At 45.8% G+C, this 18,966-nt stretch overlaps 1 protein-coding gene across 10 annotated transcripts in view; it reads left to right on the forward strand.

Moving 5' to 3' along the window:
- The window catches only part of Ac76E (adenylate cyclase type 2 Ac76E), an 884,870-nt gene that overhangs the window by 844,578 nt on the left and 21,326 nt on the right, over positions 1-18,966 (forward strand). For all 10 annotated transcript variants that reach the window (XM_070526675.1, XM_070526630.1, XM_065429478.1 and 7 more), the window contains 2 exons: positions 12,368-12,511; positions 14,428-14,541. In XM_070526675.1, the coding sequence (XP_070382776.1) occupies positions 12,368-12,511; positions 14,428-14,541 (258 nt within the window). The remainder of the gene's footprint in view (positions 1-12,367; positions 12,512-14,427; positions 14,542-18,966) is intronic.

Consider the following 18,966-nt stretch of genomic DNA (forward strand, 5'->3'; position numbering starts at 1 on the left):
TTGCTTAATTCCGTAGTCAACCCTACAGCATATGCGGGGAGTTGTACTCGCCAGGAGGTGAGCCGAACGAGTAGCACTGATTGAGTGAACCCCCGTCGTTTCGCTTACCGCAGTGTGCCGTCAGCCACGCGCAATGGAGAACAACTGCGAGGGGGGGCAAATCGGAACGAATTTATTTTGAGAAAAGCGAAGAAAAAACAAGGAAGCAGCACATCTCACGACTGAAGAACATCTACTTTCGGCGCAACTGCCAGCGTTTATGAAGTTTCCGCGCATAAACAGCAAAAACATATGGCGTTTCTCTCGCACACATCGCAAGTGAAGAAGGGGCAGGGCAAGAAAAGCAGGTATACACATAAAGAAAAAAACAAAAAAGAGGGAGAGAAATAAAAAAAAAAGGAAAGTGCGTGCGCATTCCGCCACTGACACTTGCCAAGAAAGAAATCATGGGGTTTTACGTGCCAAAACCACGATTTCATTACGAGGCACGCCGTAGTGGAGGAATCCGGAATAATTTCGACCACCTGGGGTTCCTTAACGTGCCCCCAAATCTAAGTACACGGGTGTTTTCGCATTTCGCCCCCACCGAAATGCGGCCGCCGTGGCCGGGATTTGATCCGGCGATCTCTTGCTTAGCAGCCCAACACCATATCCACTAAGCAACCACGGCGGGTTTCTGAGAAGAACATAGCTGCCTGAAAAGTTTCGCCTGTTGCGCGCGCGTCCGGCGCGAGTTCGGGGTTAGATCAGTCGTCATTCATATTATACTCAAAAGACTGCGCAGTATTTTACAGCGCTGTGCACCTTGTATTTGTAGCCAAGAAGCAATGCTTCATCCCTGCGGATGTAGGAATGCGCATCCTGGTATATCCAGACGCGACTATCCCGCCGGTCAGCGTTAATGGAAAAACATAGTGCACTGGTCCAATTACTCACTTGCACCGTTTCCTACAGCACTACTGTAATCACAAGCTTTACCCACTCTTGCACTTGCTATTTATTTATTTTTTTATTTCTTGCAATTTCGGCCCAGCTTAATTTTAGTTTTGTGAGTTTAACTATGCGCCCAAGTGCCGGCGAATACAAAGCGAGTCATAACGCTTTCGTCTACACGCCGAAATCGTGTTCTCCGTAGTTTCTTCGGGTTGTCTAAAGCTGGTAACACAGCCAGGGGGACGTATTCAAATTCAAGTTTATTTACCAGACAACATGCTGGAAGGTCCGCTGGGCTAAAAGCCGTGAAAACGGCTTGACGGGGCCCAGGTTACCGTTACATGGCAGCAGCTATACAAGGTTCACAGGTAGCGGCTAAGATACGCCGTGACAACGGCGAAAATGAACACATGCAGAATTACAATACATAATATAAGATATTCATAAATCACAACTAATACACTTGAAATGCCATGCACATGGAAATGCATACGCAAATTACAACACGTAGTACAACATATTTATCACTCACACAAATACACTGAAAATGCGGCAAAAATTTTTAATGATTTTAATGACTGATTCCCAAGCAGTATAGTAGATATAATTTATAGATACTGAATCTTTTGCTAGCAAGCAATAGAACAAAAGAAAGAACATAACTATTTTTTTACTCCAACTGTTTGTGTTTTCATATGTGTTTAGTGTTGTTGGGACGTTGTGTTGTTGGGACGTTGTATGTAACGTGAGCATCCCAACTTAAGTTCGATGAAAAGTAAACCCCAAGTGTTTTATGCGTATCAACAATATCTATTCGCTATAAATCAAGAATTAACGGCTGGTGAGTAGTCACTATCCTATTTTATGCACGAAATATAACAGTTTTAGTTTTATTTGGATTGATCCTAAGTCGATTCATTTTTGACCCCGAGGAAATCTCCGAAAGCACGTCGTTAGCTTAGGATATTAATTGATGCAGGTTAAAGGGACCCTGATACGATTTTGACGATTTTCTACAAACGTACTGAGTCGGTAGAGTAGGTCCTTCTGATCATTAATTGACACATCTAAGTGCTCTGCGTAAAGCGTGTAATTTATTATAAGGTTTTAAAAATGCACATCGCTGTCGATCGCAGCTCACTGCTCGGCGGAATTTTATGCCGCCCCTACCCATATGATGCAAATAACCCATATGACGTCACATGGGCGAGCTATCTGATTGGCTGACCAGGGCGCGTGGTCGATAATTTTTCCAACTTTATGGTGAACAAATGATGCTCGTAATAGTTGGAATGTTAGTTACTTTGTTTTTGTAAAAAGAAAATAACTTAAAGAGAATACACAAGAATAGTTTTTTAGTACACTTGAGCACTTCCGGCACACAGCAAGTGTCGTCTGCTTGTGTTACAACGTGCGCAGTCTTTGACGAGAGCTCCGCCGTCAGTGTCGATCAGTCTTTTCGTGAGCACGATGAATCACCCTTGTTGCGTTGTGGGCTGCAGACGTAGCGACTGGAAAGATGTGAAGTTGCGAAATCGTGTCTCTCTGCAAGGCAGCATACGAGCGAACTGGCTGCTGCGCATCGGACTGCGGCTATCCGATAGGCGCCAGGATTTGCGCGTTTGTGGCCGTCACTTTACAGCGGAAGATTACTAACGCAATAGCGTTTCGCAAGTCCGGTATTAGGGCAAACACAAGCGCAAGGGGACAGGGTCTGGCCGCTTGACTGCGCCGGGATGAGCCATGAGATGAGCAGAAAGGTAAATGTGAATGGTCTGCACGGTGCAGCCACCTGGTGGCACAGAGCTCAACCATACACAGTAGCAGCAACGAAGTGCATTCTTCTTTGCTGCTGGTGTGTATTTTTCGCAGGAGTGTAATCATCAACACGTTGTTCTTATAAATGTTTAAAATGTTTTACACTTGGTTAGAGCAATATTAGCGCTTCGTTTGACTGGTTAAGCGCTGCGCCAACAAGTGTCTGGACAGTGCAGACCGATCAGGCTGCTCACGTACGTCTACTCTGAAGTTCCTTCATCAGCTTGAGTTTATGCCTCCAGTCATTTGCCGAAATGACCAGCTTGCCTGTGGTTACCGGAATACCGGCCACCTTCGGCGCTACGACAGAATGCTCGCAACGCACGCTGCTTCGATGGCTCTCGGTCGACGGCCAAGCGGCCAGCGGAGAGGTCTCGCGCGGGAGGAGGCGTGCTCCAACAACCGGAAGTGGACGATGTGACGTCGCATTGTGACGCAGGACCAGTGAAGGCGGAGCTTAGCGCCGCTCGCTCGGCGAGCGAGTTGAGGAGGAAAGGCATGGCTAGGGAGGAGGGTAACTTCTAATCGCTTGTAACTCCATTAATAAGTAACGCTTCACTTAAATTGTGGTGCGAATGTTCTACTTAAGCTGTACCCTATGCGCCTACAAAATTTGTCCGAACCGTTTCCGGGGCCCTTTAACGTTAGAGATAAGTATCGTTGAATCATCTGCATTTATTACGTACTTAACTGTTGTGCCCATGTTCACGATATCGTTGATATAAACAATGAACATCAGGGGGCCCAGAATACTCAGAACGACAGAAAGCTGAGCTAGTTGGTAAGGATTCGTAATGCAAAAAAGGGTAAGGCATGCAGACGCGAACACAAGAGAAGAGAAGTGGACAGTCGGCGTTCGTGTTGTCCGCTTCTCTTCTGTTGTTTTCGTGTCTTCACGCCTTACCCATTTTTTTTAATTTTCAGAATACTCCTTGCGGTACACCGCAAGTGATAGGCAAAAACGACGAGCTGCATATATTGATGTGTACACTTTGCAATCTATTTTGAAGATAAGATTTAAGTTGAGATAAGCAATTACCACGAATTCCATTTGATTCTAGTTTCTGCAAAAGAATACTATGGTGAAGGTGATCAAAAGGCCTTGTAGAAATCTAAAAAAAAATACCAAGTGTGAATTCGTTTTATTTTTATTTTTTTCAATGTGACGTACCATACCTCTTTTCAAAGTCAGCAGTGCAGTTTCAGTAGACCTACCGCTTCGAAAGCTAAACTGTGCATCTGTTAGAACGTTAAATTTATTCAAAAACCGCGTAATTCGAACAAACTTTTTCTAGGCACTTATAGAAGACAGGAAGGACAGAAATAGGTCTGTCATTACTTTCTTTATTACGATATCCTCCTTTAAAAATGACTTACACTCTAGCTATTCGCATAGCTTTTGAAAAGACTCCAGATTCCATAATTGTTAAATATATATGCAATAATTTGTGTGAATAATTGTATAACATGCTTTATTGGAGGGATCTGCAAATTATCGACATCGAGTGATTTGGTATTATTTAAGCACATAAAAGTGTGATGCACTTCATTTTTATCTGTTGGATCAAGAAAGATGCTCTGCTTCATATTACCGCGCCCTGCAACCAATCCCACGTGTTCGTTACATATAGTCAATGCACTTTTACTCTGCTGCTGCAAAAAGAAGCAACTCTAAAGCCTTGGTTTGCAGAGTACTTGCAATCGGGTCCTGGCGCTGATTTACCATGCATTTTCCGATACCGCAGCAGTCCCTCCGAGCCATCTCCTCCTGCTGTGTCATGTATTTACTACTGAACGCACTGCGCCAATGGCTGTTGTGTTCTATAATTGATCCCTGGCCATTTTAACCTCAGTGAAGGCAGATTCGGAGCGCGTGATGCTCACATATGTACGCAACATATGTAGCCATGTGAGCATCACATGGCTACATATACATATCGCATATGTAGCCATGTGCGATATGTTCGTTCCAAGGCACTTCCAAGATCTTAGAAGTGTGTGATTTGACTTATGCTTCACGTTTCGAGCGTTCTTCCAGCCCCAAGCAGTTTTATTGATAATTATTATCTATAACACTGGTTTCAACTGAGACGATATAGTCCTTTAAGACAACGAAAAAAATTATCCGACGATTACGATACTCCCTAATGCGAAATTTGAGCGCAGCTCTATACGTGTTTCCATTTCGCGATATTTTGAAGCAAAGAATTTGAGAGAGACATGTAGCAGAGTCGGTAATGGTCGAAAATCTGATCTGCGGATCAAGCGAGCCGGCGTTTATACATGACTCGTCAAAGGTTCCAGTGTGATCGCTGGTGCCGCATGGCTTCCAGAAAGTACTATACAATTCGCATAGCGCATACAATCAGATTAAGAAACAATCTCACACAATAACAACCAAAACAAGCGCGAACGAGACCGACCCAACAGAACCAAACAGGCGCGGGCGAGAGCTGTGGCGCGAGCAGACGATAGTACGAAACGAGCGGATCGGCTGAGACCAGACACGAGTGCGCATCGAGCCGTAAGGAGGGTCCGCATGACACCAGCATCGCGCGCGCACGTCACTGAAGGGGCCGCTCTCATTGGTCTCCGCCATTCGCGGCTCGCATCCTTCGTCTCCCACTCCAGCGAAGGGGGGCGGAGCTGGTTACGAGGCCGACGACAACACCGACGACGACGCCGACGACGACGCGAAACCCAGGAACGGACGCCAAAGAGCTGCGCTCTAAAAAAAAATAAACGGCCGACTTCAGCTATTCCTCTGACTCTGAACTCATTTACAGCGATATCAGGGTGCTCTCACAGAGGATACCGCCGTCTTCTCAAGAACAACTTCTTTCAGATCCGCACAAAGCATCCGCCCTGCTAGAATATTGCCTGTTGTGGCCTCGGAAGTGCATGCACAGACGGCAGCACGCTCGGAGTCTGTGTTGAGCACACAGCATCATACAAATTACCATTTTTTGGCGACATGGTGTCGCTGCGAAATGGAAGCCAGTCAGGGCCTAATCAAGGTCCATTCATTAGGAATCGTAAGAAGAGCATAAGTAGCGAAATATTTGTTACCAAACCGTGCTCAGTAATGCGTTGGCGTTTCACGCAGTCGTGCCTCGCAGCGCGCGAGGAAGTATTCTGAGAAATTAATGCCGGCGTGACTTCGGCACAGGCTGATCTCGAAAATGATGCTTATTCCATATTTACTGGAAAATGGGCGTGGCTTTAGCACAGGCTGTGTCCAAATCCGCTATTGCAGCTTGTAGCCAAAATATGTTAATTAAAATTTAACTGGAATAATAGATAACTGGCCAATTAGTGCGTGTCACGTACGTTGTTGTCGCTGTTAATGTGCTGCCATTTTTTACGTCCATTACGCCGTCTTTGCAGTGCTCTTTCTTTTTCTTTCTAGAACGCACCGTAAAGTGGCGCCTCTAATTTGCATTGGTAAGGTACTGGGGCAGAAATGGTAATGACTGACTACTGGTAATTGCAAATTTACTGTTTCGAATCTACCATTTCTAGCGCTAGAAAACCGATCTCGCAGGGAGTTCCGCTACACCACCACTATAGCGGAGTATTAGAGTTCGTGATAAATATGTATTTACCTGCCAAAATATGACCTCCCACCCCGACTATTGTCCGCAGTGGAATGGGTAGAAACGGCGTAAAGAAGCTAAAACTGCATCGCCAGGCCCATTTCTGCGAGGTACTTAAGACGCGAGTCTAGCACGTGCTTGCGCTGCTAAGGTTCTCCGCTCTGATGCGCCGATTCGTGGAAGGTCGTCGGACGGGTTTTGGCTGAAACTTTTGGGATGCACCCAGCGCGTTGTTTCGCAAATGCCGAGCACTAGCTCCCGCAGTAACTGGGTAAATGTAGTTCTTAGTCAACTATAAACTTCATATATAGCCCGGAACACCGTTTTCCAAGCGATTTATGTTACGATGCCTCTCTGCAGCCTATGCCCTCACACAACGAACAAATTAACGCTCAGAAAGGTATAGTTATAGTTACGAAGTTATAGCACAGGCGTCAATGCTATAAAAATTTGCCGTGGTTGAGCGCGGTTAAACCAAGTTTGTTGAGCGATAGCTCGGTTTTGTTTGCTTTGTGAAAGGACGAGACCGGCAACTACCGCATCTATAATTGCACCACAAGACAACACACAGACGCTGCTCGGCGCTGTCGGCGTGAACGCGCAGTGAAGTTGGATGCAGCCAGCGCCTCTGGTGGTGGTGGCAGGAAAGATTGACCTTGAACCGCTGTTCGTTTTCACTCCACAACTCATTAGGTACGCTAAGACTCAGTTTGACCTTGACTGAGCTTGAAGGTCAGATTTACGAAACCAGGCGTTTTCTGGGTTTGTACCTGGAGTAGCAGAGCTATCGCTTTAAAAATTATAGTGCCGAAGCCTCGAATGCCTCGGTACTTTGTCGAAGATTGTCTCGAAACTAACTATAGTGGAACATTGGTAGGGACTGCGGTAACTATGGTCCCTGCAGAACCCATGCGCATGCGCAGTGCAGTGAGCATGCTGAGATCGATCTGTTTACACCACTTCACACTTCACAATTTACCGATGAAATGGAGGAACTTACGAAAAACATTGTAGACCAATTCATCTTACCCGCCGCGGTGCCTTAGTGGCTGTGGTGTTGCGTTGCTGAGCACGAGGTCGCGGGATCAAATCCCGGCCGTGGCGGCCGCATTTAGATGGGGGCGAAATGCAAAAATGTCCATGTCCCGTGCATCGTGGCCACGTTAAAAATCCCCTGGTGGTCCCCGGAGTCCCCCGCTACGGCGTGCCTCATAATCAAATCGTGGTTTTGGCACGCAAAACCTCAGAATTCAGTTCAACCAGGTCATATTATTGACGTCACCTTAGAGCTAATTGCCCTAAAGCCGCATCAGTAAGGCATTCTCGCACTAGTCCTGCTTTCTTCATTTGTGTCAAAATAATAAATAAAACAGCTTTCTTATTATTTTTTGTACTATCGTACAATGTACTTGTACAATATCTAGCCATGAAAGTGTTAGCGCCACCACTCACAGCCACGGCGACGGATGAAGAACATCCTTCCTACCGCAGGCATCACGTGGTAAATAAGCGTGTGAGAAAGAAACTGGCCAATAAATATGCGTACAGCGCAAGGTTGAACGTAGACAGAGACAAGCATTAACGCATTCCTATAGGATGGAATGCAAAAACGCTCGTGAACCGCGCACTGGGTGCTCGTTAAAAAATCCCAGGTAGTCAAAATTAATCCTGAGTCACTCACTACGCCGTGCCTCATTAGCAGATCGTGGTTTTGACGTGCAAGACCCGACTATATATATATATATATATATATAGATACCCGCCGTGGTTGCTCAGTGGCTATGGTGTTAGGCTGCTGAGCACGAGGTCGCGGGATCGAATCCCGGCCACGGCGGCCGCATTTCGATGGGGGCGAAATGCGAAAACACCCGTGTACTTAGATTTAGGTGCACGTTAAAGAACCCCAGGTGGTCAAAATTTCCGGAGTCCCCCACTACGGCGTGCCTCATAATCAGAAAGTGGTTTTGGCACGTAAAACCCCCATATATTAATATATTAATATATTAATATATATATATATATATATATATATATATATATATATCGTTGTCGTCCTCTTCCTCTTTTTTTCGCCTCAACCAAGGCGTTACATTCCCCGTTTCGCAGACGAAGCCCACCATGGTAGTAAGGGCTGAGGGATAGTGTGATACCGCTTGAGGCGCGTAACGTGCGCAAGTTGAGTAGCACTAGAGCGGCGTCCTGGTGACCTTCACTAATGCGGTAGATGAATGGGACAGGACCGGTATACTGCATATATATATATATATATATATATATATATATATATATATATATATATATATATATATATATATATATATATATATATATATATATATATATATATATATATATATATATATATATATATATATATATATATATCCAGCCTGCTTCTTGCTTACCTTGGCACTGAGGTCGCCCATCAGTACAGTGAATTTTGTTTTGACTTTACCCATCGCCGATTCCACGTCTTCATAGAAGCTTTCGACTTCCTAGTCATCATGACTGGATGTAGGGGCGTAGACCTGTAGGACCTTCAATTTGTACCTTTTATTAAGTTTCACCACAAGACGTGCCACCCTCTCGTTAATGCTATAGAATTCCTGTATTTTACCAGCTATATTCTTATTAATCAGGCATCCGACTTCTAGTTCTCGTCTCTCCGCTGTCCCGGTAGGACAAGACGTGCCCACTTTTTAGCACTGTATATGCTTCTTTTGTCCTCCTAACTTCACTGAGCCCTATTATATCCCATTTACTACCCTCTAATTCCTACATATATATATATATATATATATATATATATATATATATATATATATCGTGAAAAGCCAGCGAAGAACGACACCAGGGACAACATAGGCGAAATTACTTGTGCTGACTAATTGAATTAAAGCAATGATATCTTAATGGCAACGAAAGCGGATGAAATCACAACTTGCCGTAAGTGGGGAACTATCCCACGTCTTCGCATTACGCGTGCGATGCTCTAACCAGTTGAGCTACCGCGGCGTCGCGGTAGCACAAGTAAGTTCCCCTATGTGGTCCTTGGTGTTGATATGAATAATAAAAATGCGGCCGCTCGGTTAAACCCTTTCTTCGCGTTCATTATATATATATATATATATATATATGTATATATATACACGCAGGAAAGAGACGACGAACTTTTTGGAAGACTTCGTTTACTTAACGTTTTCGGCTGGTGGACCAGCCTTCGTCAGAGCACAGTAACCGTCAGAGTAACAGTAACCGTACAGTAATCGTCAGAGTGGTTACTGTACTCTGACGAAGGCTGGTCCACCAGCCGAAAACGTTAAGTAAACGAAGTCTTCCAAAAAGTTCGTCGTCTCTTTCCTGCGTATGTTACGTCGGGTCCTGCGTGCTGAACTTTGAAGAAAACCCCTATATATATATATGGGCCATTTTCGATGTGTGCGCGGTTACATTATTGCAAAATGCTGCACAGAGTGGACTTGCGTGCTTTTCTTTCTGCTGCTTTACGAACGTTTTGTACCTTGCTTTTGTATGTGTGCTCCTGACTTGCTACACGTGGGGAACAGTTCCCAGTTGCCGTGGTATTTTGAGCACGCATAGAACGGAGTACGACACTCTTGCTAGCTTATTTTCTTTAATAGGAAATTGTTAATACGAAAGCTCTTAATTTACGGAATGCCGTGTAATTGATGGAAAGTGGTGTTCGACGTAACGCAAAATATATAAACAACAAGAAACGGTCGGCCAGAAATTAAAATATCACCAGATCTCAGCATCATGCAATTTCTACCTCTTCATGACGATGGCAAAAAAGGCAATGAAACACAAAGAAACACATCAGATAGCATTTTGTTGCAACAATATTAATAAAGCCGTCGCGAAACAGAAGAGGAAAAACAAAAAAAAATGATCGCTACATCAGCACTATCGCTTCAATTAACGCTAGTTGATCATTTGGCCCGTTCTTCGGCAAGGATTTCTGTTTAAGCACAATCCGATGATAATTTCTTTCAAATAGGTGAAAATAGCCTTTAGCCATTCATCACAATCTACAATAATCACTTATGTTGTTACTTATGCAGTAAATAATTGTATATAGTCGTTTTCATTAACTGTAGACGCATTTGCCATATCAGAAAAAAAAAGGACACCGAAGTCTGTAGGACTCGAGGGTTAAAATTCGGACTGTAACTTCAATTCACTATATATGTAGGCTGTATATTTAATGAGACTATACGGCATTGCTAAACGAAAAACCGTCATCATTATCGAGCCCACACGGTCACTAAGGATAACACCAGAAACAAAGCAGTTACATTTCGCTTATGAATGGACTGTTTATTTGGTTCGGGCGCCTCATTCGCCTAAATGAAAAAGAACAAACTTCCATGCTATAAAAGTCGGAACATCCAGTGCACATTGGGTATGCCTAAGAATGAGGTAGCCTAAATTAAGAAACTCGAATACGCCGTTCAATAGGGTACGTTATTCCATTAAGAGGTCAGTGAGATATATATATATGCAGCAGCCTATTTTATGTGACGAAGGCCTCTCCCTGCAATCTCCAATTAACCCTGTGCTGCGCCAATCGATTCCACCTAGCGCTCGCGGATTTCCTAATTTCATCGTCCCACCTTGTATTCTGCCGTCCTCGACTGCGCTTCCCTTCTCTTGGCACACATTCTGTAACCCTAATGGTCCACCGGTTATCTACCTACGCATTACATGAACGGCCCGGCTCCATTTTTTTCTCTTTATGTCAGTTAGAATATCGGCTATCCCCGTTTTGGTCTTTGATCCGCACCGCTTTCTTCCTGTCTCTTAACGTTATGCCTAACATTCTTCGTTCCATCTCTCTTTGCGCGGTCCTTAACTTGTTCTCGAGCTGCTTTGTCTGTCAGTCTCCAAGTTTTTGCCCCATACGTTAGCACCGGTAAAATGCACTAATTGTACGCCTTTCTTTTCAGTGATAATGATAAGCTTCAAGTCAGGTTCTGGCGATGTCTGCCGTATGCACACCAACCCATTTTTATTCTTCTACAAATTTCCTTCTCTTCATCAGGGTTCCCTGTGAGTAATTGGGCTAGGTAAACGTTCTCCTTCACAGACTCTAGAAGTTGATTGGCGATCCTAAGCTCTTGTCTCTGGTTCCTTTGCCCGGGTATTGATCATTAACTTTGTCTGCTGCATATTATTCTTCAACGCCACTCTTACACTCTCTCTTTTAAGGTCCTCAATAATTTGTTTTAATTCTTCCCCAGTGTTGTTGAACACACACACACACACACAAACACACACACACACACACACGCACACGCACACACGCACACGCACACACACACTAATTGACTGGCCGACCGAAGGACGTGAGCCGCATTTCGATGGGGGCGAAATGCAAAAACACCCGTGTACTTAGATTTAGGTGCACGTTAAAGAACCCCAGGTGGTCAAAATTTCCGGAGTCCCCCACTACGGCGTGCCTCATAATCAGAAAGTGGTTTTGGCACGTAAAACCCCACATATATATATATATATATATATATATATATATATATATATATATATATATATATATATATATATATATATATATATATATATATATATATATATATATATATATATATATATATATATATATATATATATATAAGGACGTGAAAGCATGGTAGGCTAGGCAACCAACCACTGTTGTGGCGGGTGGCAGAGTAACGGAGACGATCCAAGAGCACGTACCGCACTGTTTTATTTCAGTGACAGCGAACTATATATATAGGCTATGACGTAACATAAAAAGAACGAATCATGTTTGACACGTGTGGCACAGCACTTCATATCACGCTCTGCAAACTTTATCGTGAACAAAACCTTGCAGGAAAAGACATGCACCATTATACGCGTGAGCAATGCTCGTATGGTTTCTAAAAGTTACAGGGTATCTTGTATCTTTCTAGCGAAAAAGCAATAAATCTTTTCGTTCTTTTTCTTCTGTATATTTTCTTTCTTTCCTCATTTGTAAGAGCATGGACGGCGAGGCTTCAGCGCACCCTACAGCTATCCATCACCCCCCGTGCATTCCTGGACTTGCGGGGAGTCTGCTGCTTCGGATCCTGTTCTTCATTACCACAATCCTCTTCATTATGTCAGCGACGTTCATAAACATGGTACGTGTGTTGCGCATCAAGGCAAATATTAAAAATGCACCAAAAGTGGAAGAGAATAACTTTCTGTTGTACGCGAAAGGCAAGAAAGGGAAAACATGAGACACCTGCTTACGAAAGAACAAGACAGAACAGCACATTTACAGCTCTCGGCTTCTTGCATTACGTCATCTGCCGAGAGAGTTGCGTATCTCTCCTGATATTTCAATGAATAAAATGAACGAATAAAAACTGGGATGTAGAGCCTGTCGTTACCTACGGTAACAGTTTCTTACGGTGAACACTATTCTCACCCAGCAGAGTGAAATAAACAAGCAATATTTATGTTTTATTGTTATTCAATAGCAGAGGAGTTGCAAGTCAAAAAGTCAATCACATCAGTAAATGAAATAATAGCCTAATGTACAGTAATCAGCCGGTCGCAGCACCTCTAATCACGCTTGAGATCAACGATAACTTAGAAATGGTGATCGGAATAGCCGCATGCAATACAGTGGTATTTGACGTAAATTTCAGAGTGTGGCCTTGTCATGTTGTCATAAATTAATGTTCCCGGATGCCTAACCAAAAACAACCAAAAAAGGTCCACCACTTCCGAAACAATTCTGTAAAGTGTCCTTGCTTCGCCGTCTACTTGCAGTGCTGTTCAATTCTGCTGCTTGCCTTTAATTTTTAGAAAATCGCACTTATACAGGGTCTGTGAGATAAAATTGGAACATTCTTAATTTTGCTAAACCAGCAATACGGCTGTAATAATCTGTCATGTAGCACCTGCGCGCCTACGGCATTCAACAACGACGGAGTCATTAATGAACAGACTCAGTCTTGTTCGACACTCCGCTGATGAAAGGAGCGTCGATACTCTTCTCTTCAGAATGTTGTTCAAGAGTTTTAGCATGATTGGGCTTAAAAGCATGCACTAAACTGACATGCTAAGAAGTATGAGAAATATATGAGTCGGTAAACTGGATAAAACGACTGAACTACGAGAGAGAGAGAGAGAGATAACTGATTTAAATGAAGGCAGAGAGGTCGGCCTGAGCTTACACGCGCTAGCCTGCTACTCTGCACAGGGGGAGAGGGAACAAGGACATAAAGGTGTGATGAGGAATGATGGTGACATAGAAAGAGGGATGCGCAACAGTGAAAGCAAGTTCAACATTCTGATAATAAACATTCGGAAAGCTCATTCATGAAACCACTATCTGGTTCTTAACCACGAAGAAAATAATAAAGACAGCGCTAAATACGGAAAATTGAAAAGAAAAACTAAACTCAAAAACATCAAGTTAATGTCAGCGAAAGTAAAGGGACAGTGAATGCATTGTCAGTTAAGCCACCACGCTAGCGAATAGTGAAATCCTAAGCTAGCGAGTCGGTAATATGTGTTCGAGCATGAGTCAGCTCAGGTCAGAAGAGCGAAAGCTGCCTTCATAAAGAACGCACCCTACGACTGGCCTCGCTAATTTGGTTCGCCACGGACCCTCGCCTGAAAACCCACTCGAATCCTGCGTCTGGGGTGCATTCGAAGCAGAGGCGAAGGAGCAATATGGTACTACTAAGAACGCCTGCGAGCTCTGCATAAAGTAGGTGATAGCTCGCGTGGACGAGAAGCACGTGTAAGTCCACCTACTGGAGATTCGGGCCCAGACTTAAGAAATATTTTGTCTCTTGTGAAGACTGTTTCAAATTGTTCAGAAATTATTTCTAATGAGCGAGTTTTATAGAAATTAGCGATTTCTGCAAGACATCTCTCGTGCTTCTTTTTTTTTTTTTGCTTCGCCAATTTTTCCTGTTTCTGCTCGAAGACACTGTATATCATTAATAAGCCTTCCGATATTTCCTGGCGACATAAAAGCCCATTCGTAGATTGTGCGTGCAGCTCCTGTGCGTATATATAGTAGTAGTCTCTTTTTCAGATTACTTGCGGAAGCACAGACGGAGAACGCATCATTTTGGCTAATAACGACAGCAACGGAAACTTCACGACTGCACTAATTGAGGAAGTTCCTTACGACTGCGGACTCGTCCGTGTAAGTAGCTTATTTTCCAATATTAAGACTGAAAGAGCATGAAGCGTTTGTTTTCACTGTCATTAAGGCCAACCGTATCGTGTTTATCTCCCATCTAGCAATGATCCACCTGTGCTGATTTTTTTTTTCTTTCTTTAACGTTAGCTGTTCGTCTGGCATCAAGGAAAGAGCTGACAAGCGCACTTTTTTTAACGCTGGCGAGGTGTGGAATACAATCAACGCGCAAAAAAAGCATTGATAGACTATGCACCTAAAAGCACTGAGTATTTCGAACTGCTGCCTCTTTGTTTCTCTCCCTCTCAAACTGTATGATATGTGCCGACGAATTCTCATTTTCTTACCGCGCAGGTAACTAAATCAACAGTGCTAATAAACAAGATATCTTCAAAAGTACGAAACGTGCAGGAAAGTTTAATGACAAAATTTCCATGCATCCGAAATTGGCACGAAGCGACAAAATAAATTCATATGGGTTCTACAAAAAGAATGCTCAGCCGCTGCAGATTGCCAGAGCCTTCTCTCTGCGAAATAACTTTCTGTGTAACCTGTATGGAATTTTCTGTGTAGCTTCGTGCTCCAGTAAGGTGAATGCGAACTGTGCGAACTGTTCTTTTTCAGACTGGCATATTGATGGTTGCCTGCAATCTGGGCGCAGATGCAGGAAATTGAGTCGTTTCTGGTAATCGATGAAGAAATTATTTCAAATGTTTGAGAAACGGTAGACAGCAATTATTTATATTAAGTCAGGGTCCTGATATGAAATTTGTGGCCTTCGTGGCGCTGCTAAACCACAAGCAAAATAGGAGCACAAACACATACGTCGCTGCAGAGTTTATCAGTGAAGGAAGTCAGTGCTTACAGGGCAACACACATTCCACGGCTTGTTCTAATGCCAGTAAAAAAAAATCAACCTTTGAAATGTTTCAGCTCCTTTAGAAGCACGTTATAAAGTTAGGAACGATTTAGGAACAGTAAATACGGAAAACTAGTCCTAAAATTAGCGCTACTAACTTCTATTCAGGCACTTGTTCCCTGAGTCACAGCCTGCTATATTTTTGAATGTGCACCCATTAATGCGAGAGCATTATCAGAAAGCCGTAGCAGAAAAACGGCACACAAATTCCGCCACCTTCAACTAAAGAAGGAAAGTGGCCACATTGAGGATTGTATCCTCTGCCTCACTGCCACCTCTCCGTAGCCGAGCGTGCTAACCACGGCGCCACTGTTCTTTTTTTTTTTCTTGCATGGTATTTGTGGAATCATGTATATGCAAGAATTTGAATTGAATTATGGGGTTTTACGTGCCAAAACCACTTTCTGATTATGAGGCACGCCGTAGTGGAGGACTCCGGAAATTTCGACCACCTGGGGTTCTTTAACGTGCACCTAAATCTAAGTACACGGGTGTTTTCGCATTTCGCCCCCATCGAAATGCTGCCGCCGGGACCGGGATTCGATCCCGCGACCTCGTGCTCAGCAGCCCAACACCATAGCCACTGAGCAACCACGGCGGGTTATGCAAGAATCGTACCACACGCGAGAAACGTGAAAGCATTAGCCAACACATATCGTATTCTTGGCCTAGGAAGGACCTACAAACCGCGTTGAGCACACCATGCACCGCACAAAAACTGCAACTAGCTTTGAACTGCAGAATGTGGCAACGACAAGGCAACTTATCAAGAGGTGGTACCAGTCCAGTTGAAAACCTGTAAAGCCATACATGTCATTCAAGTGTATTCAAGTGCTTTTAATGCCCGCGCGGTCGGCGCTACGCCGAGCGTGGTAACCGGCGTTATGCTGAACGTCGGCCGCACTGGCATTGGCCGCGTTTTCCGTGCTCCTTGAAGAACGTCTGGCGGCAACGAGCTGCCACCCTGAATCTTTAGTGAAGTCCTCGGGGGATAAAAACTCCCCTTCCACCTCACACTCCATCACAAAGTCCGTGGAAAAAGCCTCCGACGAGAAGAGGTGGGAGAGCGATGCCTTGCCTCGCGAACCCTAACACGGTTAGGCCCCATGCCCAAATGCAAGCTGTGCGATGGCGACCACCTTACCGCCGCCAAGGAGTGCAAGCGACGATTTCAGACGCCATATCTCGTCAGACGCAGACGGGGGGAACGCTCCCGCGCCCTCAACGCCGAACATTTCCCGCCCATGGAAGGCGCGAATCAAGCCCGGCAAGCATCGCCTGAACGCCAATACGGTCGCAGCCGCTCCCGGTCCAGGGGGAGATCCAGGTCTCGTGGCCGCTCCAGGGGTCACATCAGGAGCCGCTCCGTCTCCAGGGCCAGGTCGATGTCAAGATCCCGAGTCCGATCCAGATCCAGATCCGGTTCCAGGGGCCGCCTGGGTTGCAGAACCCAGCCAGCATCTGGACCTCAGCCCGCCTCCACATATTTGGGGAAGCGGCCGACCCTCCTTTGGGCCGATCTGGCACGTCCCAAGCCCGGTGCCAATGTAGAAGCTGTTCAGGCACCTCGTAACGACCGACACCCAGAGCGAGCTAGGGACGCGGAAGTCACTCGCTTACGCAAAGAGAACGACGATCTCAAGAGCACGATCAAGAGGCTAGTTAACGAAATGGCAGAGATTCGGAAACTCGTTTCGAATGCGTCGGATAACGGTGCGCCAGGCAGGGCCACAGAGACTCCAATCCCAGCCCCAGTAGACGGTACTGCGACGTCCACCAAACGCAGAGCAGTAATAAAACAAACAGGTGAATCGGGAGCGTTGTCCGCAGAAGTCAGCGAGATTAAGCAAACTCTCCTTGGGCTGGCAGATGGCCTCAGACAGGTCACTGCTAGCGTCAGTTGTCTCACCGATAACATTCGTCAAATTCAGGTTGCACTCGGAGACCCCAACAGGGGCCTCGGAGCTCTCGCTGATCGCATAGACGCCATTGAGGCGCGAATGGCTTCATCCGCCTCCGTCGTCCAACCGCTCACCGTTCCCGCCATACTAAAGGAAGCTAGACTTCAATATCCAACCAGGGCGGCGACAGGAGGCCCCAGTCTTTGCACAGCCCTAACTGCCCCATTAGGTGGTAGTCCATCCGGTCCGCCATAATGGATAGGTCCAAAGAGAGTTTTCGCATTTGGCAATGGAACTGCAGGGGGTATTCTAACAAAAAAGCCCCTCTGCAGCAGTTCTTCAGGTCTTTCGCTGTCAAACCTCAAGTCATTGCTCTCCAGGAAACATTAGTCTCCGCCGCCTCGCTCCAGGGCTACAGGGCCGTGTCGGGCCTGCTCGGGGGGCGAGGGATTTGCACCTTGATTGATAAAAGGCTGACTCATCTCACCCACGACCTCAAGCTGGCGAGTGGTAGAATTGAATACGTCATGGTTGAGATCCTGCTCAACGTACCACAGCAGAATCAGCGCAGAAACAGCGTGTTCGTCCTCAATATCTACAGCAACCCCAGGGACTCGCGCCAGCAGTTCAAGACCATCCTCAAGAAAGCGACCGACTTGTCCGGCCCTCGACCCTTAGTCGTCGTCGGTGACTTCAACGCACCGTACGGCATCTGGGGATACGTCTACGACACTACCAAGGGGCGCAACCTGTGGCAAGACGCCAACGAGATGGACCTCACTCTGGTCACTGACAAGAATTTTCCTACGCGCATCGGCAACTCCGTCACCCGGGACTCGACACCCGACCTCGCGTTCGTCAGGAACGTTGAGGACGTGGGCTGGGAGAACACCGCCATGGAGTTCGGCAGCGACCACTACATTCTCGAGACCAACTTCAAGGTGTCTCGGAGTAGGATCAAGGAATTCACGTTCATCGATTGGGACCGCTTTCGCAAGATTCGCGAAGAACCCGGCAAAGACAGGGCTCCCGCCACCCTCGAAGAATGGTGCGAAGGCGTCCGGAACGACGCTTTCGCGGCTACCAAGAAAGTAGAAACCGATCTCGACGTCGAGCGGATGGACAGCAGACTTGCCCACCTGATAGAGGCCAAAAACGCCCTGCTCCGCCGATGGAAGGGCCAAAGGCTCAATCGCAGACTCCGAAAAAAGATCTCAGAGCTCAACAAGGTCATCGATGAACACTGCAAGGCGCTATGCCAGCAGCAGTGGGACGAGCTCTGCGAATCCGTCGACGGACAGATGCGCAACGGCAAATCCTGGGGTATGCTGAAGCACCTTCTCGACGAAAGCAGCTCAAAGTCAAATCAGAGGCATACGTTGGCGCGGGCCCTTCACGAAGCCACCAGGTCTCACACGGTCGATGAGCTCGTCTCCAAACTCGTACAGAAGTACTTGCCCGTCTGTCGCGATGGAGATCCAGTGACCCAACTCCCGGACTACCGAGGCCCTCCACGCCCCGAGCTCGACGAAGACTTCTCCGTTGCCGAGGTCAGACAGGCCATCTTCGCACTCAACCGCAAGTCTGCGCCTGGTCCAGACGGAGTCACCA

The sequence above is a fragment of the Dermacentor albipictus genome, chromosome 1, assembly GCF_038994185.2.
Source record: "Dermacentor albipictus isolate Rhodes 1998 colony chromosome 1, USDA_Dalb.pri_finalv2, whole genome shotgun sequence".
Classification (NCBI taxonomy): Eukaryota; Metazoa; Arthropoda; class Arachnida; order Ixodida; family Ixodidae; genus Dermacentor; species Dermacentor albipictus.